Source organism: Petaurus breviceps, unplaced genomic scaffold (assembly GCF_028583685.1).
Source record: "Petaurus breviceps papuanus isolate PSGF00001 unplaced genomic scaffold, PetGlider_PUasm1.0 126, whole genome shotgun sequence".
In the NCBI taxonomy this organism is placed as follows: Eukaryota; Metazoa; Chordata; class Mammalia; order Diprotodontia; family Petauridae; genus Petaurus; species Petaurus breviceps.
Genome location: NW_027185655.1, coordinates 34,096,556 through 34,120,680, shown reverse-complemented (window position 1 = coordinate 34,120,680; position 24,125 = coordinate 34,096,556). Strand labels below are relative to the sequence as shown.

Here is a 24,125-nt window from a genome sequence, read left to right as displayed (position 1 = left end):
ATCCCAAGGGACCAGAGACCCTGATGGGTAGTATCATTTCAGGTCATAAGGGAAGAGGGCCCTGAGGAGCAGTATCCATTGCAATCCCAAGGGATCAGAGACCCTTCCTGGATAAGAATCAGACTGCAAACTAAAAGAGCAATAACTACACTTCTCCCCAGATCACACCACCTTAGAAGCATTAAAAACTTTGAAAACACCAGAACTAGCTCTAAAAATAGCAGGACATAAAAGCTTGAAGCTTGAGATAGAGCCCCTTCCTTCCACACCAGAAAAAAAAGAGCCCAACACTACAGAAAGTTCCAAACAAGATAAAGCAGTGGAAAAAAAATAGCAAACAACAAAAAGAGAACCTTACCATAAAAAGTTAGTATGGTGACAAGGATGATCAAGATATGGACTCAGAAGAAGTCAATGAAGTGAAAACAGGTATAAGTAAAGCATCAACAAGAACTCCTGGAAGTGTTAAAAAATATATTTTCTAAATCAAATGAGAGTGGTACAGAAAAAAAGGTACAGAAATGAAAACAAAGGAAGAACATTATGAAAAGACAACTTGGTAAAAGAGTCACAAAAAATGCTAAAGAGAATAACACCATAAAAATCGAATTAGCCAAATGGAAAAAGAGGTAAAAAAAAATTCACTGAAGAAAATAATTCCTTAAAAACTAGAATTGGGAAAAAATTAGAATTGGGCAAGTGGAAGCTAATAACTCCATGAGACATCAAGAAATGATCAAACAAAATCAGAGGAATGAAAAAATAGAAGAAAATTTAAAATATAGGGAAACAAATTAATTAAGAGGAGAAAATTGGCTAGTGGTTGATCTCATCTTTCCCCTCTCTGAACTAGATAAATCCAACCATAAAATAAATAAGAAGTCAAAGAGATTAATAGAATTTTATAAAAGTTAGATATTCTAGACATCTGGAGAAAACTGAATGAGAATAAAAAGGAATATAACTTTTTCTCAGCTGTATATGGAATTTCCACAAAAACTGACCATGTATGAGGACATAAAAAACTCACTACCAAAAGCAGAAATATTAAATGCACCTTTTTTCAGACCATGGTGCAATAATAAATACATTTAATAAAGGACAATTGAAGCATAGATTAAAAGCTATTTGGAAACTAAATAATCTACTACTAAAGAATGAATGGGTCAAAAAGCAAATCATAGAAGCATTCATTAATTTCATTAAAGAGAATGACATCAATGAGACAACATTCCAAAATTTGTTGGATGCTGCTAAAGCAGTACTTATGGAAACATTTATATGTATATACCAGTAAAAGAGAGAAAGAGCAGATCAACGAATTAGACATGCAAAAGAAAAAAACAATTATAAAAACTAATAATTTTAAAATCCCCAAACAAGCACCAAAATGGTAATCCCAAAAATCAAAGGATAGATTTATAAAATTGGAAGTTAAAAAAACATATTTGAGCTAATAAATGAAACTAGCAGCTGGTTTTATGGGAAAAAAACCAATAAATTGAATAAACCATTGCTTAACTTAATTTAAAAAAAAGAAAAAAGAAACAAAATTACTGGTATCAAAAATGTAAAAGGTGAATGAAGATGAAATTAAAGCAATTATTAAAATGATTTTGTCCAATTATGTTAATAAAACTAACAATCAACATGAAAAAGATGAATACTTACAAAGATATAAACTTCCAAGATTAATAGAAGGGGAAATGGAATACTTAAATAATCCTATCATAGAAAAAGAAATACAGGGTGTCCCTAAAGCCTGGACACATAGGAAATCTAATTAACTATGTATATTTTCAAGAAATGAATGAAATTTTCAATATTTTATTTAATTAGCATAAATTTAACCCATGACAATTTCATATGGAATAAAAGTTTTCATTAGCTATTGGTAACTGTTTTCCATATTAATGAGATTAATTTAATTAATTAATGAGATTTTCTATGTGTTGCCTGTGTCTTCCTATGAAATGTCATTTATGCTAATTAAATAAAATGTTGTTGAAAATTTCATTCATTTCATTTCTTGAAAATATGCATAGTCAATGAGATTTCCTATGTGTCCAGAGTTCGGTAAAAAAAAGAAAAAAAAAGGCATAACTGAACTCCCCAAGGAAAAATATCCCCACAACCAGATGAATTCACAAGATAATTCTGCCAAACATTTGAGGAAAAATTAGTCCCAATATTATATAAACTATTTGGAAAAAAATAAGCAACAGGGGAGTGCTACCAAATTCCTTTTATGACACATATGAAGTTTTGACATGTAAACTAAGGAGAGCACAAGGAGAGAAAGAAAACTATACACCATTTTTCTAAATTAATAATTACACACTTTTAAAAAATAAATACTAATAAGGAGATTACAGAAATATATCGTAAAACCATGCGATTTTGACCAGGTGGGATTTTTACCAGGAATGAAAGACTGGTTCAATATTAGGAAAACTGTCAGCATAATTGATATTAATAACAATAACAAAAAATCAGATGATTATATCAATAGATTCAGAAATAGCCTTTGAAAAAACACAACACCCATTCCTACTAAAAACGTAGGATTCAGTGGAGCCTTTTTTAAAATGATAAGTAGAATCCATCTAAAATCAGCAACAAACATTATCTATAATGGGTATTAACTTGAAGCTTTCCCAATAAAATCAGGAGTGAAGTAAGAATGTTCATTATCACCACTAATATTTAATATTGTGCTAGAAATACCAGTTATAGAAATAACACAAGAAAAAGAAATTGAAAGAATAAAAATGGCAATGAGGAAAGAAAACTATCCCTCTTTGCAAAAGGTATGATGGTACACATAAAGAACCATAGAGAATCAACTAAAAAAAACTATTTGAAACAATTAACAGCTTCAGTAAAGTTGCAGGATATAAGATAAACTTATATAAATCATCAGCATTTCTACCTACTACCAACAAAACCCAGCAGCAAGAGATAAAAATATGAATTCCACTTAAAATAACTGCAGATAATATAAAATACTTGGTAGTCTACCTGCCAAGACAAACCCAGGAATTATATAGACACAATTACAAAACACTTTTCACACAAATAGAGACAGGTCCAAGCAATTGGAGAAATATTAGTTGCTCCTGGGTAGGCTGAACCAACTTAATTAAATTTGCAATTCTACCCAAGTTTATTTACTTACTCATTACCATACCATTCAAACCACCAAAGGATTATTTTGTAGGGCTAGAAAAAATAGTAACAAAATACATCTGGAAGAACAAAAGGTCAAGAATATCAATTTTTTAAAAAATGCGAAGGAAGGAGGCCTAGAAATTTCAGATTTCAAACTACATTACGAAGCAATAATCATCAAAACAATCTGGTACTGGAGAACAAAAAAAGAGTGGTGTATCAGTGGAATAGATTAGATATATAATACACAGTAGTAAATGACCATAGTAATCTACTGTTTGATAAACCCAAAGATCTAAGCTTTTGGGTTAAGAACTCAACATTTTACAAAAATTGTTGGAAAAACTGGAAAGTAGTTTGACAGGAATTAGATATAGACCAACATTCATACCATATACATAAAGGTTGTTATCAGAGGCAAATTAGGGAAGCATGGCAAAATGAATCTGTCAGATCTATGGATAAGGGAATCACAAACAGAAGATAGACAGGATGACAGGAAATAAAATAGTAATTTTGATTACATGAAATTCAAAAGCTTTTGTACAAACAAATGTAATACAGCCCAAATTAGGAGGACAATAGGAAACTGGGGGTGGGGGAAGAGATTCCAACAAGTTTCTGTGATAAAAGTCTCATTTTTTCAAAAACGTAGGGAATAATTGAATTTAGGAGAATAAGAGCCATTCTTCAGTTGATAAATGGTCAAAGGAGAGGAACAGGAAGTTTTCAGAAGAAGAAATAAAAGATATCAACAGTCACATGAAAAAAATGCTCTAAATCACTCTTGATTAGAGAAATACAAATTAATTAAAACAATACTGATATACCACCTCACACCTATCAGATTGGCAAGTTATCCATATACATACACACATATATATTTATTTATGATGTCATGTTAGACAGAAAAGGAAAAATGACAAATGCTGAAGGTGTTAAAAGCTTTACATTAACTAAGATGAGTACCCAGGTGTGTCTAATTCCCTTTCTGAGAGCAATTTGCTGTATAGGATGATTCCTCTTCTCTTCTCCATTGACCTGCTTAGTTGACATTCAATTAAACAAATGATCAAACAAATAAATCTGGTTTTGCGCTGAGAAGAATAAAGTTTATTCTCAGATTTGCATGTTAAGTATTCCTGAAAGAAGGTAAGCAATAGGAAATATTAAGCACTTCTCGTCTAAAGCTAACCTGAATTTAGTGGGCAACAAAGTCCCACCAGTCCAATGCAAATCATCTCCTGAATTGCTTTTGTCCACCTTCAATCCATCTGGCTTTCCTAACAGTGCCTCTTCTTTCTGCCTATGCTGATTTCCAAGTCATTGTACTTCCCAGTTTCACCATTCATTGTCAGAAAAGGACTTTAGGGTTTTTTGGTGGGGATTTTAGCAGTTTTGTATAAATAAATCACAAAAAGGAGTATATTTCTAGTGATCTTCCATGGTTTCTTCCTTTAATTGAGAATCAAACATTGCATATTACACTCTCAACCCCTTAATTCTAAAGAGCATTTTCAATTATAATCTCTCTCTGTCTCTCTGTGTGTGTGTCTCTCTCTGTCTCTCTCTGCCTCTTTCTGTCTCTTTCTCTTTGTCTCTGTGTGTGTGTGTGTGTGTCCCTCACTCTCTCTTCATTTGGTTACTTAATCTTTATAGCCACCAAACTTTCACTTGACTTTCTTTGGGCCAAGATAGACAAGTTCTCTTCCCTAGAGGAAACTCAGTTTTCTTGGCAATAGTCTTCCACTTTCCCTCCTTACCCCTCCCCCACCATTTCTAAAGGCCATATTCCCTACAAAGGCTGTTGGAATGTGAGGCCAGACATGGAGGTGTTAAAGGGGGAGCCAGAGCCAGTACATCTGGGGCTCCTTAGCAATGAACAGGGGCCAAGACCAAGAGGCAAAGGGGAGCTCACTTTTTGGCGAAGATATAGACGCCAATGGGATAAAGGGAAAGTGACACACTCTGAGCCTGGTTTCTGTTTAGATTATTTTGTTTTAATGTTGTCACAAAACATCTGACCTTTCTTGAAATGTATTGGTCACTGCATCAATGCGGGTGGTGGGACTAGGAGCCCAATTCCTTTCATCTGTTCTCTTTTGGATTGCTAACACATTTATGATGTCATCACAAAATGTACCATGCTTGCAAGGCTGAGATTTTAGCATAATGGTCACAGAAGCCAAATGATCTGTCCTCTTGCCTGATACTTTTATTCTTTTGAATGATCTAGCCCAGCTTTTGTCTGGAAATTTGTACAGATGTTGAATCACAATTCAATAAGTGGCATTTTCCACAATACCATGTTGTTTACTTTATATGAATTTCCTCCCTCCTTGTGCTCTGACCTTTCCTTCCATATGCCACACAATAAGAATTCAAACTGGTTTTCTGGGGAAAGGGCCTGGGAAGTGTTAAACTTGTGGCTTCAATATGTAAACACTGAGATTATTGTTTATTGTTTGCATTGAAAATGGAAAATGAATGGTAATTTCTTAAACAATTGTGAGTTTATCAATGTGGGGAATGAGGACTAGTGATGCGATTTCATTGGTTTAGTGGACTCCCTAAAAGAGGAGAAAACTCCCTTTACCTGTGCCAGTTGATGCCTTTTGTACAATTTATAGCCTTAGTTTTCCAGGACACTGCATGGTTAAATAACTTGCCCCAGATTATAGAGCCAGAAGCTGGTTTTAAACCCAAACCTTCCTGTCTCCTAAGCCCGCTCTCCAGGCATTACACCATGCTGCCTCCCCATCTTCGTCACTATCATTTTTACCATAATATTTTTTGTTACTGTTCTCTGATAGAGTTTCACAATGTCGACCCATTTCATCCTGTTCATTGTGTGACCTTCCAGATCTCAGCACAGTGACTGGCACACAGTAGGCCCTTAATAAATATTAACTGATTCATTGAATAAATTATTGATTCAGAAATAAATGAAGCCTTACCTATTGTGAATGAATTTGTTACTGTGAAACCTCCTCCAGGTCTCTCATGTTTTTTCATCATGGGTAGGAATATGAAGACAGGGGCCAAACATTCCTAAGGCTGTCAACAATACCATCTATATCTAAAAAGATCAAAGTGTTACCTTGACATACTACCACTTTATAGCTGGGTCTGCTATTTGGGAAGGGCACGAGGAATTTTATTTACGATGCTTGCTCGTTAATTACAACATGTCTCTGTTAGTAATAAACCAAAAAGAAACAATAATTATGTATTCTTGTGATAGAACTCAGTTTTATATCAATTCTGCATTGTCGTGGAGATATGTTCAAGGCATGTAGTCATTACAAGAATAAGCCTGAATAACAGCAAATGATAAAGATTGCAAAGTGATTGCTACATGCTGAAACTCCCGCATCCTCCTTCGAAAGACCCATACTTCTATTACATGTGTTGCTCTGTTAAGAACATACAAACTTATACCTCCAACTGACTTCAGTTCCTCTACAGACTCAAACTTCATTGAAAACTTTGCAGCTAAAATCTTCCATATGAGCTGTCTCCCCCCATTAGAATATGAGGTACTTGAAAAGAAGGATGTCTTACTATTCTATTTGCAACCTTGTCTTGCATATAACAAAAAAAAAACATCTTTTTTAAATCAATTCTTCCATTAATAGAAAGTTAAAGCTGAATATATTACTTTTTTAATAGGATCACCTCAATTTATTTGAGAACCTAAACTTTTAACTTGATATATACCTACATGGTTACTGCAGCTTTCCTTTCTTGTTCACAGTTTTAATAACTAACTATTATTTTGGTTATCATAGCTTCATAAATTTAGAATTTTATTATTAGCATTCAAAAGACTAATTATTTCTTCTTTGGGTATTTTATCTACATTTAGGTATTACCTCCCTAAATGTAGATGAGTAGTGCTCCCAACCAGATGAAGAGTTTTGTGATGAATGTGTTTTGTGATTTAAAAAGCAAGGTATGAATTTTAGTGAGAGATCAGGAACAGAGATATTGCATTTTCCAATAAGTGCCTTAAAACAACAAAAAACTAAAATGGAAGACTTTTTAAATAGCTCAAAATAACCGGCTTTTAAAAATGATTTTTAAAGATGTTGCTTATGTAGAATAAGATTTAAAGAACTCCATACCTCGATGCAATTTTGTAGTTTTCTCATCTGTTAGGATTCCTAATTTTTTTTCCTGAGTTAACCTTGCACACTATCATTTGGAACACGAGTTCAAAAATCTGCCTTTGATAGAATTCTATTTGTATGACTTTGAGCAATAACTACTTAACTTTTCTGGTCCTCCACTTTCTCATCTGCAAAAATAAAGCAGTTGGACTATATTATCTTTAAGGATGCTTCCCATGCAAAATCCTATGTCTCTTTATGTCTTCAAAAAATGTTTGGCTCTTTTCTCCCTCCTAACAGATTTCCAATAATGATGCCACTAGTAGGCTATGGGATTTCACAGAGCTATATCTCTAACTTCTGTATTGTTTATTTATTTCTCAGCAGTAGAGGTAGAAGACTATTAACAGTATTTCCTATCTAGGTTGATTTTCCAAAAGGTGCCCTAACTTTTTTCCATGTGGAAAAAAGAGAGAAATTACTGTCACACAAGTCAGCCCTTGTGACTGTATTTTTCCATTTAGGAGTCGATTACTTGGATAATTTTTTTAAATTTATTTTTTAAGGGAAAGGAATTACTCCTGCTTTCCAGCTTCTTCTCATTAGACTGTCTTGCTTTTGTATGTAGTGATTCTTTTCTTCAAGTGAGGTTACCCAATACCACTAATTTACACATAAAAACATATGTTTCCTAATATAAAGTGCCTTCTAGCTACGCATCTAAGCTTACATCAGAATGTGCCATTGACAGAGAAAATATTTAAACAGGATCTAACAGTGTTCCTTAATCATTACCTAAAAATATTTTCAAGTGGTTTGCACATGATGATCATTTAATGAAATTCACTGAGTAGAACTGAATTTTCAACCCAGGTTGAGTATGGAGAATGATTTTCCCCCTATCATATTGGATTTGTCTTTCAGGTATTATCTACTCATTTCACATGTTTCCTCAAAAATCTGTCTCATATCCTAGTGAAGAACCAATGAACTATTTGTCTGGACAGATTCTTGGAGTCCGTATTACAGTCTTCAGTTAAGATCTGAGCAGTGTTAGTATTTTATCCACTCTAAACAAAGCCAGCCCAGGATGGCAAGTAATAACTCAAGTCAGTTATTGTTGGCTTATGCCATACATTGTTATAAGGTTGTTGACCTTACTTGGCTTCATGTTGAGTCTGTGGCCAGACTCTCCTGATAAGGTGACATTTCTGTAACACCATGAAAAATGAGTAACCTAGAGACATGACTATCTTACTACAGTGGCCCTCCAAAGATCTACTTTGGAGAAGTAGCATGCCTCAAGAAATTCTACTTTCAATCCTATGACTTTATTTCTAAACCCACAGTATTGAAAAATCAAGTCAACAAGCATTTATTAAAGGCTTACTAAGTGTGAGGCATGGTGATAAGCTCTGGGGATATAAAGAAGACAAGCACAGTTCCTATCCTCAAGCAGCTCATTTTCTAGTGGGGGAAGCAACCAGTAAACAGCTCTCTGCATAAAAGATATGCAGGGCATCTCAAAAGTCTTCAAACTACATTAAGACTGTTAGAATTCCCTGTGTGCATGTGTGTTTGTGTGTGTTCCTGTGTGTGTTAACCCTTTTGATTGTGACTTTCTGTAACATAGTTTCTCTATATCATGGGTTGGCATAAGAAATTAAATGGGGGCAGCCAGGTAGCACAGCGAGTAAGAGCACTGGCCCCAGTGTCGGGATGACCTGGGGATCAAATCCGGGCTCAGACACTTAGCACCCACTCAGAAACACCTGGCCGTGTTACCTTGAGCAAGTTACTTAACCCCAATTGCTTTAAAAAAAAATTAAATGGGAATTTGGGGGGAGTTTTGCAGAAGCCACAGACAACCAAGAAAAAAAATCTAAAAACTCAGAAATGTGTAAAATATATGCATGGTATTGCATAATATCAACATATTTCTTTTTTTAATACAACAGCATAGTAATTCAGATTTCTCTGGTATGCAGAGAGGGACAAAATATTTTATGTGGAATTTCCACATCACGGGAGCACTTCTCTCCCTAACCCTCGCATTGTGGAAGGAATAACTGTAATATATATATATATATATATGTGTGTGTGTGTGTGTGTGTGTGTGTGTGTGTATACACATACATACATGTATACACGCATATATGGGTGTATACTTATAGCTACATGGATAGATTTATAGATATACGCATGGTATATAGACAAATATAAATGAATCAATATTTGCATGAATACATACATACATACTTATAGAATAAATGGGAGATAATGTGAGATGAAAAGCAATAGCAGTGGGGAGATGAGGAAAGATATCTTGTAGAAGGTGGGAACTGAGTTGAGTCTGAGTCTTGCAGGAAGCCAGGGAAACCAAGGGCAGGAGATACATGGAATATCTCAGATGTGGGAGATAGCCAATGAAAAGACAGAAGTCAGGAGAAAGAGCTAATGCTTTACTTTTTATTCAAATTTTAATTATGGATTTTTGAGGTTGTTTCTTTTCAAATTTGCATGTCTCATCTCTTCTACTGAATTGTAATCTTGAAGCAAGGAACTATGTCTCATCTTCCATTTTCATTTCTCTAGCATCTAGGGTAGTATCTGTACACTTGGTGCTGAGGTATTTGTTACATTAAATTGAATTCATTGTAAATGTCACATTCTTTTAATATCTCAAGTTGTTCAAGGTTTTTAGGCTTTTTACTACCCTTTCTTAAGGAGTGTACACAAATTTCTGTTGTTTAGTCATTTCAGTTCTGACACTTTTTGACTCGGTTTTCTTGGCAATGATACTGTAGTACTTTGCCATTTCCTTCTCATTTTACAGATGAGGAAACTGAGGCAAAAGTAACTTACCCATGGTCACATCACTAGTAACAGTCAGAGGCCAAATATGAATTCAGGTCTTCCTGATTTCATGACTGGTGCTCTATCCACTATGGCACCTAGTTCACCCACAGAAATTTCTACTACCTGATGAAATCATAGATATGAATCAAAAGAAAAAAGGAAAAAAAATTAACCTCTATAATAAGCCATTTTTAAAACCATTTACCTAACCCATGTATCTGTTCCACTTGGAAGGAACCTTGGAGATCATTTAGATCAGCTCCCTATATTTTAAAAATGAGGAAATTGAATCCCATGGAGTGTGAATGACTAGTACAAGGTTTAATGCTATGTTCTTTCCATGACATTGTCTTCTAATTGTAAATCTAGAATCTTCCCTCAAGAAGGAAACCTTTTTGTTACATGTGGTATGTTAGAGAGAAAAATAATGAAAAGCTACATCACCTCACCTTGTGTTTGGTAAGGAAAGGAAGAGAATTGGTTTTGCAAAGTTACACAGGGGAGCAAAGATTTAAAGACAACTGTAACCTCCTGCAAGGCCAGAAAGACACAGGTGTGCACCACATGAATACATAAAACCAATCTGGCTGTAATGGGTGTGATGACAGCTCTGAATCCATACTGGTCTCATCCCAAGGTGCACCAATGCATCTGGTATGGATTTAAGCTCACTTTTATAAGTAGCATTAGAAATGCTCGTGCTCACAGTGGAGAGGGACGACCACTAAGTCCTAGAAAGGAAGAGGGAACTTTGTGGAAGCATTGTCCTGAGCAAGAACCCTCTGAGTATGCTGAAGAGTTTAATGGTAGAGATATTCCCCATGGAGCCCCTGGATATGCATGCTCCTAAGATAGCAGTATGCTCGGCAGTAACATAGATTTCATCAATCCCAGTGCTGGAAGGGTTATTGCGAGATCATAGGATCTTAGATGCTAGAAGGAACCTTAGAGGTCACTAAGTCCAATGACCTTGTCTTATAGATAGGGAAATTGAGGTTCAGTCAGTTGAAGCAACTTCCCCAAGTCATGTAAGTCGATTGCATAATGCGTTCATCTTTCTCTTCTTGAGTACAACCACCAAGTCTCCTGAGAAAAGTGAAAACATACCCTGTTTGAAAATATACCTGACCACTAGAAAATCTCTGCCAAGTTTCTACTTTCTGGATCTGGGGGTGGGAAGATAATATCTGTGCTCTGTCAAAAGGGAAAAATGAGTCACCAGTGATGATGATGATGATGATGGTGGTGGTGGTGGTGGTGGTGATAACTGGCCAAAGTACTTGCTATGTGTCAGTCATTGTGGTAGATACTGGGGATACAAGAACCAGCCCCTCTGGGTTCCCTGAGGGCAAATGACATATTTCTTTCCTTAGGGTTCTAAGAGTCCAAGGTTTCAAGTAATGCTGTTTATGGGCTCCCATAGGCACATTCTTCATTGATTAGCAGTGAAATTTAATTGACTTTTAGAAAAATGTATTTTCTAATATGTTATAGTTAGCATAGGCATTACAAAAATGGTACACAAAAATATTGGCATACTCTCTAGCAAACAAAAAGTTCATGGGAAAAATGGGTTCAAAGTTAGAGTAAAATGGAGGTAAAACGCATGAAAGATACATACATGGCAAAGGCATAACTCATAGCAGCAGAGGCAGTTAGGTAACATAGTAGATAGAGTAGCTAGGTCTGAAATCAGGAAAACAAATTCAAATACTGTCTCAGACACTTATTAGCTGTGTGACCTTGGGGCAAGTCTCTTAACCTCTGTCTACCTCAGCTTCCTCAACTACAAAATGGCAATAATAATAGCACCTACTTCTCAAGGTGGCTGTGAGGATAGAATGAAATATTTTTAAAGTGTATAAATAAAATGACCAGCGCAAATAACCAGCATAGTAAACTTGGTGCATAGTAGGTGTTTAATAAGTCTTTGCTTCTTAAGTTATTAGAAGTTCTTTTCCCCTTTCTTCATGAAAATTATCACCAAATACTTATTAGGTGTAGGTCTCTGCTAGGCTCCAGGGATTTCTGCCTTTCCACAGTCTTAAAAGTTCCTGTCCCCTTATGTCTCAGCTCCTAGTTGGGTACATGGTCTCCTATTATCACATATCATGGTCATGACTTCCCTCTGGGCTCACTTTCCCTTCCCTCACCCTTTTCCTTTTTCAGACATGAGGATCTCCTTCGTTTAGATGTTCTTGAGCCTAGAAGTTCCAGAAGCTTGACTGCTTTGCTATTGGACATAACTACTTCCAAATTAGCTTGCTGTATTATACGAAAGCCCAAAGGTTTACATCTTTGGTTAATTGATTGCTCAATTCCATCATCTTCTAAATGCTAGGTATATAAAATAGAAGAAAAAAACAAAGTAGCCCTTTCCCTCAAGGAGCTTACATTCCAATAGGGTGAGACAATAGGAAGTGGTGGCCAGAGAAGTCATTTTGGTCCAGACAATTGCATAGGGCAATAGAAACATAGGACAGTGATTGCCATGCTGTTTTTAGGAGTAATATTAATTAGCATTGATTTGATTACTGATCTTAGAGCAAGGGTGGAAAAGACTGGGGAGAGAAGTACACACAGCAATGGGATGAATGGTAAGATGTCAGGTAGTCACAGGTTTCCTGGTGAATGATTGGATGGGATGGGAGGAATGATATAAATCAGTTGCATAGAGTGTGTTGGTGAGTTTGTGTTCACTCACCCATCAGGGGAGAACATATAATGTGTTACTAAACTAAAGCAGGACAAAGGGACCTGTCATCTGCATCATCTGAGGTGAATTAGATTTTTCAGTTTTCCCCTTGGTGGATGAAATGCCCTGGGAGTACATGGAAGTTTATGGAATTAAATTTAATTTTTGAACAATTACTAATTACTAGTCAATTAAATATTGATGAAAAGGAATTCCAGGCCTCTACAAATTAATATTTCCATTAGGCTCCTGAGAGGCCATATGAAATGGACTCCCGAGGCAACCTCTAACCTTCCACTGATGCTCTCTTAGAGCCTTCTGATCTGAACCAATCCTGACCCCAGGTCTGCTTTCTTCCACTCATCCCTCCCCCTAATCCCCTTTGAATGTTTTTCATTCCCACAGCTGGACTGTCCCCTGCAGGCATTACACTGCCTGCCCAGTGGATGACGTTTTTCTGGCTTCAGAAAACTTCCAAGATTGTTAAATTGTTCTACAAACAGGGCTTGTGGGACAAGGGATTGTCCCCGTTTTTTTTTTTTAAAGCAGAAACAAAACAAAACAGAACTAGGACAATCTTGCAAGAGTCTGAATGGGTGGTCATCCTACAGGAACACTTTCATGATGTTCTTTTCTTCTTTATCCATTACTAAGCATAAACAGTTTCATTAGCCTGAAATTTCATTCAGTAGCTAGATTTGATTTTGGAGAGGTGTGAAAGGGCTGACCCTATCAACAATGTCCCTGTGACACTTGAAGGACATTTATTCCCCTTTTTTCCCATCTGATCTGCTTGTCACATTACTATACATTATTTGTTCTGAATAATGGGTAGCATTTGGGGGAAGGTGAATAAAATTAATGACAGAAAAACCTAAAACCCTAAATATAAGTCTTGAATTAATAACTTCTTTCTACCATGTGATGCTGAACATAATTGAAAAAAAGCCTCAATTAGTTCAAATTAAATACAGTAACTAAACCTAATTTTTCTCCCTTTGTTCAATAAGATTTTAGAAAATAATTACTTGAATTTTTGTATTTAACTTTGAGCCTCTGATTGGTATTAAGCTTAATCAGACATAAAACAAAGATAGAGAGACAAAATGAGAAAATGTTGTTTACAGACATGTTGATGTTTTCTGCCAGTCTCTCCAACAGCTGCACAAATTCATGCTGTTGATATTCAGAGGCTGGCAGGAATGAACAATGAAGGAACTCTTTTTTCCCCTTAACGTCTTGATTCAGGTCAGAGAACCCTCCCTAAAAGTCCTCCCCACCCCTGCAAAAAAAGAACTCTGTTACCTAAAAGGGCACCAAAATTCTGTTATCCTCAGCATTTTATATTAAAATGACTACAGAGTCTAAATGCAGATTGAAGCATATTATTCGTTTCTCCTTTCTCTCTCTGTCTCTCTCTCTGTCTCTGTCTGTCTGTCTCTCTCTCTGTCTCTGTCTCTGTCTCTGTCTCTCTCTCTCTCTCTCTCTCTCTGTCTCTCTCTCTCTCTCTCTCTCTCTCTCTCTCTCTCTCTCTCTCTCTCCCTCTCTTGTTTCTTCTTTCTCATGGTTTCTCCCATTGGTTCTAATTCTTCATTACAAAATGACTGACATGAAAATATGTTTAATATGAATGCATGTGTAGAGACTGTATCAGATTGCATGCTAATTTGAGGTGAGGGGGGTGGGGAGAAAATTTGAAATTCAAAATCTTATGGAAGTGAATGATGAAAATGTAAAATAAATATATATACATATATATATTTTTTTAGAAAGGTCCAGCATGTTGTCTTAGTGGTGAGACAAGCACTTAGAACCCTTTATTTTGATTCTCCCTTTGGTTCTGTGTCTTCTTCTTATAAATATTTGTTTTGCCTTTAATGGGTCCTCCCTTTTTCCAAAGTCTCATAATCTCTCTTTGCCCATTTTCTAGAAATATAAGAATTGTACTAATTTATATCATAGATTTTAAGAACAAATCAGGTTAGATGTACAACGTTCTCTGAAAGAAAACTGTGACTACTGCCTAAATTTGACAGAAAAATAAACTCCGTGACAACATACCTAAATAAATTAAGAACTGATTGAATGATTAGACTCAAAGATTGGTGATTAATAGATGATTATCAGTCAGTCAGGTGTCCCAAAGAATGTGTTGGACCTTGAGTTAAGAAAAACTTGAACTGAATCAAATAATCTTTTTGTTCTTTAATTTCCTCTTCTGTAAAATGGATATCATAGTAGCATCTATCTTCCAGGATTGTTGTGAAGATAAAATGAGATGTTTGGAAAGTGCTTTGAACATCTAGAACACTATATAACTGCCAGTTACTATTATAATTAATTATTATTATCTGGAAGAAGGAATGTAGTGATGACCTTGGTATTTATATTCAAAATTTTTATAAATGACTTTGTCTTGATAAAAGTTATCATTTTCATGCTTATCCCATTTGCTGCCAACCCTGTCTTTTATCTATACATACTGCTTTTGTGACCCAGGGAAAATTACTTAACCTTTTCATGACCTACACAACACTCTAACACATAAGCTGCAGAAAAATGTTGATCAATGTTCATAGAGTTCTTTTTAGAGAACTCTTTACAATGATGAAAACATAGGTCTGGCAAGAAAAGAAAAGGAAAGGAAAGGAAGAGAAAGAAAGAAAGAAAGAAAGAAAGAAAGAAAGAAAGAAAGAAAGAAAGAAAGAAAGAAAGAAAGAAAGAAAGAAAGAAAGAAAGAAAGAAAGAAAGGAAGGAAGGAAGGAAGGAAGGAAGGAAGGAAGGAAGGAAGAGTTTCCAGGGAAGGCTAATGCTGTAGATAAAAGAGACAGAATCCAAACATAAGGGTGGGACAAATCTAATTAGATAAAATCTGATCAGGATAAATATAAAGTCTTGCCTATTAAACTTTAAAAATTCTTTTGCTCAAGTACAAGATGGCAGGGGGTGTAGGTGAATAGGGAATCATAGCTAGACAATAGTCCATGTGAAAAAGTCGTGAGGTTTTTTAGAGACTATCAAGTTATCAAGTCAATATAAAGTCATTACACAATACACCAGTGTAATTTGGCAGCCAAAGAAAGTAATGTGATCCTAATCTACAATAAGAGAAGTGTAATGAAACAAAAAGAGGATGGCCATAGCACCACTGTTCCCTGCTTTGGTCAGATTGCACCCATAGTGTTAACTTCGGTTCTAGATGCCACATTTTAGGAAGGACATTGGCACACTAAGATGCATACAGAGGAGCACCATAAGGATGAGGAGTCCACACACTCTATTTTAGTGTGGCTTTATGGGATTGGGAACAATTAGCTTCAAGAAGAAAGAGGCTGTGTATGCCATAAGAGGGCTATGTTTTTGTATTTTCAGGGATGTGATGTAAGAGAGCCAATTAGACTCCTTTGTTCTGTCTGATCCCAAGGAGAACTAGTGAAAATGGTAGGAAATTTCAGAGAAGCAGAAATAGACATATCATAAGGGGAAAAACAAATGTGTAATATTTTAATCTGTACAGAAGTGGGGAAAAACACCTCATGAAGTAGGGGCATTTGATGGTTACTCATCAAGTTATGTTGTAGAAGGTGTGAGGGAAGTAATTTTATGCACAGATTGGGTTCAATAAACTGAGTTCCCTCTCAATTCTGAGTTCTGTTATTTTGTGTTATCTGATGTTTCCAATGTATCCTAATGAGATTGTCATCACACACAGATATATAAACACACATGTGTGCACATATACACATGTGTGTATGAATATATATGTATATTTGCACATATATAATGCATGTATGAATTATGTATGTATACTCTGTACCAGAAAAACTCATTTCACTATTTATTTTTAAGCTAAGCAAAGTCATCTTTAGCATCAATCCTAGGCACAGCAATGTCTCTGTTTATTGCGACAATTTTGTTTAGGGATACTTGGTAGATCCTCAAGAATGGAGAAGGCACCAGAGTGCACCATTTCATTTTTGTGTTTCTTACACACACCTCATTGTAAATGGTTATTCACTCCTGGAAGATGTTGTTATCATCACCATAGCTGATCTTCTCATAAGGCAGAGGTTTCTCGATGGACCTGTGCTGCTTGGCCATTAACTAAGCAGTTGATATCTGCCAGTAACACCCTTTCATTTATGGACTGGACTATTTTGTCATCAAGGTTCCTTCCAACTACCAGGCTCTATGAGCTCATGTTTGATTAGGACCTGCTAGAACTTTTGCTCAAGGGCAGTGTATTCTAGGACCTGGATTACCTCCTTTCCAAGATGAGGATTTAGTGCCGAATGTTGAGGATAAAATCATCCATATCAAATGTTCTGAATACCAGAATACTTAGGTTTAAATTCTAGATATGGGATTACCTAATTACATTGTCATGAAAGATTCATATTAACTGTGTGAGGAGAGATGAGAGGAGAAGAATGAAAAGAAGAGGAGAGAGGAGAGAAGAGGAAAGAAGAGGAGAGGAGAAGGGAGGAGAGGGGAGAAGAGAGGAGTTTTTTTCAAATACAATTCTATAATTCTTAATTGAGATGTCCTATGAGATCAATTCTAGCACTAAAAGTCCATGTTCTGCTAAGGCAAGGAGAGATTTTTATCTGCATCGGCAAAGGGATCATCCAACCTGATAAAAATGTTAACCATAGAAGTCTAAAGTATTGGAGATTTCACACATCCATCTTAAAAGAAAATAGAGGTGCAAGTGTTGGACTGAGTTAAATATTTTCTGGAAATTATGTTGTTTCTTCAATAACTATAGTCTCTTTTTAAAGGGGGAGTATAATTGTGTTTGTTTTCCTTTGGAAGGATGTGCCCTATTTTTAAGGGGGGAAGTGAGGCATCAAAAAGTTGTATGAGACATCAAATGTCTCTTGCAAAACAACAATTTAACAAATTAAGTGTAAATGAATCAGAAACATGTGAATCCTATTTCCAAAGGAGTTAAGTACTTGGGTGGATAGTTGGGTTTGTGGCTGGGAGGAGGAAGGAGAAGGGGTTGGGGGGAAGGTGGCACTTTTGTTTTATGTGCTGAAAAAAAGAAACTTGATAGATCATCACAAACCTCAAGCAGATTTTCCCAATCCTTGTGATAGAGTTACTGACTGGAAAGATGAATTGCAGTCCCATTTTATGGGTCACTATTCATCAAATCATAAAGTACTCATCAGAAGTTTTCACTGTATAATGTTTAAAAAACCACTCACAATTAGAAATCTCCATGTATACGTGAGCTCATTCTTTGGAGTAGACTGGTGGTGTCGGGGAGCAAGGGGAGGAAGTAAATTATAATGATGCTCCAAGATGATTTTTTCCTAAAGTGCAGAATTCCAATGAATCTCATTTATTGTTGATGTCTCCAAGGGATCACTTCGAAAACTAAAGACAACAAAAGCTACAGACTGAATTGGAAAACATGCACATCTATGTACACTGTGGGAGAAAAGATGTATAAGAAGGGGGAAAAGAGGAAGATAGAGAAAGGAAGAGGAAAGTGATAAATCAGAAAACAAGAGAACATCAAATATGTCATGTGATTCTTTTAAAAATTTTATTTAGTTAGTTTTCAACATTCATTTCCACAAGATTTTGAGATACAAATTTTCCCCCCATTTCTCCCTTATCCCCGACCCCAAGATAGCAAGCATACTGAATACCTCTTCCTCCAATCTGTTCTCTCTTATATACTCCCCTATCCCTTGCCTTGCTTTCTTTTAGGGTAAGATGGATTTCTATATCCCATTGCCTATATATCTTATTTCCCAGTTGCACACAAAAACAATTTTTAACATTTGTTTTTAAAACTTTGATTTCCGGATTCTTTCCCATCTTCCATCCTCATCCATCTCTACTGGAAAGACAAGCAATTCAATATAGGTTGTATGTGTGTAGTTACCAAAACATTTCCATAGTAGTTATATTGTGAAAGATTATTTTCCCCTCCATCCTATCCCTCCCCCCCCCATTTATTGTTTTCTCCTTTGACCCTGTCCCTTAGAAATGTGATTCTAAGAAAAATGAAGAAAAGCTCAAATTTATTATATTATTTCTGGCTGCAAGCCCTTTACATTTATTCTATCTTTTTGACCTTGTGATTGATCACTAGAGCCCTGAGCGATAAATGTCACCTAACTTTTACAGGGGATGCAGTTGGAGTCAAGGTCACACAGTTAAAGAGTGACAGAAATTGGAAAGAAGAAAACATGGCAGCTAAGTGGCACACTGGATAGAGTGTCAAGTTTGAAGTCAGGAAGACGCCTCCTCCTGAGTTCAAATCTTGCCTCACACACTTACTAGTTGTGCTATCCTGGGTACATAGCTTAACCCTGTTGGCCTCAGTTTCCTCATCTATGAAATAAGCTAGAGAAAGAAATGCAAACCATTTGACTATTCTTATCAAGAAAACTCCAAATCCGGTCTCAGAGAGTCAGACATGATTTGAAAGACTGAACAACTACAACAAGAAAGAAGAAACTGATATGATGAAAAGTTGAGAACAATTTTATAAATATGATAAAGAATTGCTCTGTAATAAAATAAGTCTAGAACAAATGAATCATATTACTATCATGAAAATGGCAGAAAATGAAATGGAAGAGCATTAAAGACCAAGAACACTGGACAAATGTGTATTCTGCATGTTTGTAGAGGGTTGAAAAAATAAATGACTCCTGGAATGGATCAAGGTATTTTCAGACCTGGCCAAGCTCTACAGCATAACGTCTTTCATCAACCCTATTTCTAAACTCATTCTCCTGACTCTTGTTCTCCAATGTTCTAGAGTTCTGAGCAGTACGTTTACATCACTTTTTTACTCATAAAGAATGACAATGCAGTTCATGAATAACTTCCAATTCTGACCTCTCTTAATAAAATATTACATATTCGATTTAAAAAGTGACAGAGATGGGACTTCAATTCTTGATCAGCAGACTCTCTGACTGATACTTCTCTTACCACATACTACCTTAAGCAATGTATGAAAAATGAAGATCACAGACCTCTGAGATCATTCTGTCCTTAATTTACAGATAAGGAAATTAAGGTGAAGAGAGGGGAAGTAACTAATTGAATGTGATGTGATTAGAAATATGTCTTAGTATGTAATTCAATTCAGGATAGAAAATATAATATTCCAAAGAATTCCTTTTAGTTTTCTAACTGGTAGAGATTAAAGTAATAAGGAATTTCTCAAGTTCTGTGAATCCTGAATTCAATGTATCTCTGAGGGAGAATGGGATGCAATAACAAAGAATTAGGGTTATAGACTTTTGTATTTTATTATAATGTAAGAAACTACAAAATTTTCTTTTTTCTGGTGACATGCAAATTGCTATTGAATGTGAGCTCAGAAATCATTTATGCAGTAATCAAAGTACTTTTTTTTCTTTATTTGTTTGTTTGTTTATTTCTTACTTTGTATATTCATTGCTTTGGACAGTGCCTAGTCAGCCATTGCTAAATGCTTGTTGACTGAATGACTTAAAGGTTACTTAGGCTATAGAATGGGTCTAACCTTGTGCAGATGCAATAAATGATCCAACTGTTGAATGAACCTAATTTTTGGTCTAATAAACAATATGATGATTTAATTGGAATGGCAGCTCCATTTGCCTTTTCCCAGTTCAGCTCCTTTAAATCAATCTTATACTACAAGTCTATTGAACTCTCTTTTGATTTCCATCCCAAACACACTTTGTTCCATGGCTTCTCAGAAAAGCTCTTGATTATTCCTCCTGTGCATGGATGTGACTGGTTACTCATCCTTGTTCCAACCAGAAGATATCAATCATTCCTTTGATTTTGTTTTGGGACTATCCCAGTGAGATGGATTTTCAGTCAATTTTCACTATAATGCAATCAAATAGATAAAGCTCCACTAGGGGCTGAGGAGACCTCAAAACTCATATAGTAAATCAGTGATGATTCAAGTTGCTGGTCACAACTGCCATTTTGTCAGTTTACTATAACTTGTCCACTGCCTTTCTAATGTCTAATAATAAAATTCTTAGAAAGGTAAGATTTTTTTTTGAATTTTTTCATCATCAAAACAAACAGCTCCAGTATCAACAATTAAATAAGGTTTCACAGAGTGATTAGTACTATGTAAGGAGTATGAATTGTGAAATGTTTTGGTTACTTATTTAACTATGTCTTTCTTCTTCCTCAGATACATTTCACAATCTAACCATAATTCCTTTATTTTTTCCCATCAACAGGCTTACCCTTGTAGCAGTGATAAAGAATGTGAAGTTGGAAGATACTGCAACAGTCCCCACCAGGGTTCTTCAGCCTGCCTGGTGTGCCGAAGAAAAAAGAAACGCTGCCATCGAGATGGCATGTGTTGCCCTGGCACCCGCTGTAACAATGGTACAGGAAAGAGCTTTTCTCCTATCATGCCTTTTCTCTCTTTTTTTTTTTAACCAATCGGGTTTAAGTAACTTGCTCAAGGTTACATGGGCAGTTGTTTTGTGTGGGTATTAAGTATCTGAGACTGGAACTGATCCCAGGTCTTCCAACTCTGGGCCCTCTTCTCTTTCCACACATCACAAAGGTTGACTCACTTTATATACTGAGGAGTCATGGATGTAAAGTTTGGGCAATTCCTCCTTTTTGTCAGAAGCCTGGGATGGGGAAAAAATTGTGTGAGAACTATAATTGCTAGCATATGTATGTGTAGAATATACTGTTATTTTATTATACTTTTATATATTATATAAAATAATGTATGCAGTATGATATATCATATAGCATTAATGTATTAATAGCACATAATAATTATCTACATAAATGTTAGTTATGTAATATACCTATGAATATATTTAGTAACATTATATAACTATATGTGAAAATAACAATATATAGTATATGTAATTGTATACATAACTCTATAACTATATATACCTCTATATAATTATATATAACTATATATAGGTATATATGTATGTGTATATATACATCTGTATGTATATATATGCACACACACATACACACACACTTTTATTTCACTCAGTTTAAAACTGAACTAACACTTTGTGTATTTATGGGTGGGTAGGTGATTGGTTGTGTGTACCTAAGGTTTGCAGAACACGCTACATAAGTTATTTAATTTGAATGTCGCAACTCTATGAGCTAGGTATTGCTATTATTCCCATTTAACAGATGAGAAAACAGAGGTTGAATGAATTAAGGGATATACCCTGAGTCACACATAGCTAGTATTTGAGAGAGGATTTGAACTGAGGTTTTCCAGATTCCTGAGTCCAACACTCTTATCTATCCTCAGTGACAATTAGCTGCCTAGTTTGTAAGTTAAGTTATTAGAAGGAATTTATCTCAAGTTTGCCTTTCTTGGACATTATTACTTAATATGCTACATTGAGCCTGTTGAGGTAGCTGGCTAGATGTAATGGATAGAGTGCTGGGTCTGGAGTTGGCAAGACCAGAGTTTAAATCTGGCATTAGGTATTTACTAGCTAGCTGTATGACCCTGGGCAAATCACTTAAGCCCTTTTGCCTCAGTTTCCTCCTGTAAGGGGATAACAATAATAGAATGTACCTTGCAGGATTGTTGTAAGGATCAAATGAGATAATATCTTTAAAAATTGGCACAGTTCCTGGCACATAGTGGACAATATAGAAATGCACATTCCCTCCCCTTCATGCTGAGTTTCTAATGATTGATTTCATATGCATAGATAAACCTGATTTTCCATTAAAAAATCCTCAATGATAACTTATATGTAGAAAGGAATCAAAGGATAGACATTATTCCAGGATTAAGAATATTTATAAATGAAACAGAATAAGTAAGATCTGATGAGATCATTTATAAAGCCTTGCAAACTTCGAAGAGCTGTATAAATAGGAGTTATTATTATGATGGGCTGGAGTAGTGGGAAAGAGCTCTGGATTTGGAGTCAGAGGTCATGGAATCCTCATTTTCCCATTTACTAACCCCATCATGTTGGACAAGGCATTTCTTAGAGTCTTCATCTATAAAATGAGGGGATTAGAGTAGATAGCCTTGGACATCTGATTCCATTTCTAAATCTATAATCTTAGAATTCTTCTAGGTTTATACTTTAATCTCAGGGCTCTGGGCTCTAGGCACTAGGAAGGGTGTTTAAATCCGGAAAGAGATGGAAACAAGACCCAGGCCCTCAACTTCTTTCACAGGGGTGTGCTGAAACCAGCCCTAACAATCTTGCCAGTGATTAGTAAATTTTCAGTGTGAGAATGGATACCTCAGAAACCATCTCTTGTATATCAGCGCTTGATTTATCATTATGTTGGTTACTTAGACTTAAGTAAGTGTTAACAATGCAATTTAAGGGGTACATACCCTGTGCCCTGCCTCAAACCTCTAACCTCCCACGGTCATTAACATTTACTAGAATATACCTGTGTTGCACTATAAACTTTGTTTGAGCTCAGTAAGAGTACAGGACAAGGCTCGGGATATAAGCTACCACCAGACTGGAAGTCTGGCAATTTTGGCTTATAATGATAATATTATTAATAATATAGACAACTGCCATTTATATGCTCTTTAAGGTTTACAATGTGTTTTATGGTAATTTTCTCATTTGAGCCTCACAACTCTCATGCCCATGGATCTTGATGAATTTCCTTTACAGAGTCTTTTGTGATAATCTATTTTATTGAAAGGAGTGGGAAATAATCACAGAGCATAAAAATTAGTAACATATAAATGATTCATATTTGGATTTGGAAAATAATCAAAGACATTTACAACTTAACAAATTTATACAAAGTCCTATACTATGGTTGTTCCTGAGATCTGGGATGATTTGTTCTGCTGGTATCCATGGGCAGTACCAAGAAGAAGAAGATACTCAGATTCTTCACAAGGCTGTTAATGTACTTCTTGATGTTTAAGGAGTGACATGGATTGTGGAGCTAGAAGGGACTTCAGTGGCCATCTAACCCAACATCTCTTGTTTGACAGATGAGGAAAAAGAGATTCAGAGAGCTTAAAGGATCAGCCTGACACATGGGTAGTAAGCTTCGGAGGTGGAATCTTGTGATTCCAGAGACAGCTTATTCCACTCTACAGCACAGTATAGATTAGCCTTATATTTTTTGGAGAAGATAGAACATTGGGTGAATTTGGAATGAAATGCTCTGGTATAGTTTTTCTTCCCTCCTTCCTTCCTTCCTTCCTTCCTTCCTTCCTTCCTTCCTTCCTTCCTTCCTTCCTTCCTTCCTTCCTTCCTTCCTTCCTTCCTTCCTTCCTCCCTCCCTCCCTCCCTCCCTCC

At 35.8% G+C, this 24,125-nt stretch overlaps 1 protein-coding gene across 2 annotated transcripts in view; it reads left to right on the top strand.

The window, feature by feature from the left end:
* Positions 1–24,125, top strand: part of DKK2 (dickkopf WNT signaling pathway inhibitor 2) — a 143,042-nt gene that overhangs the window by 113,879 nt on the left and 5,038 nt on the right. For both annotated transcript variants that reach the window (XM_069094806.1, XM_069094797.1), the window contains exon 2: positions 21,063–21,213. In XM_069094806.1, coding sequence (XP_068950907.1) covers positions 21,063–21,213 — 151 coding nt within the window. The remainder of the gene's footprint in view (positions 1–21,062; positions 21,214–24,125) is intronic.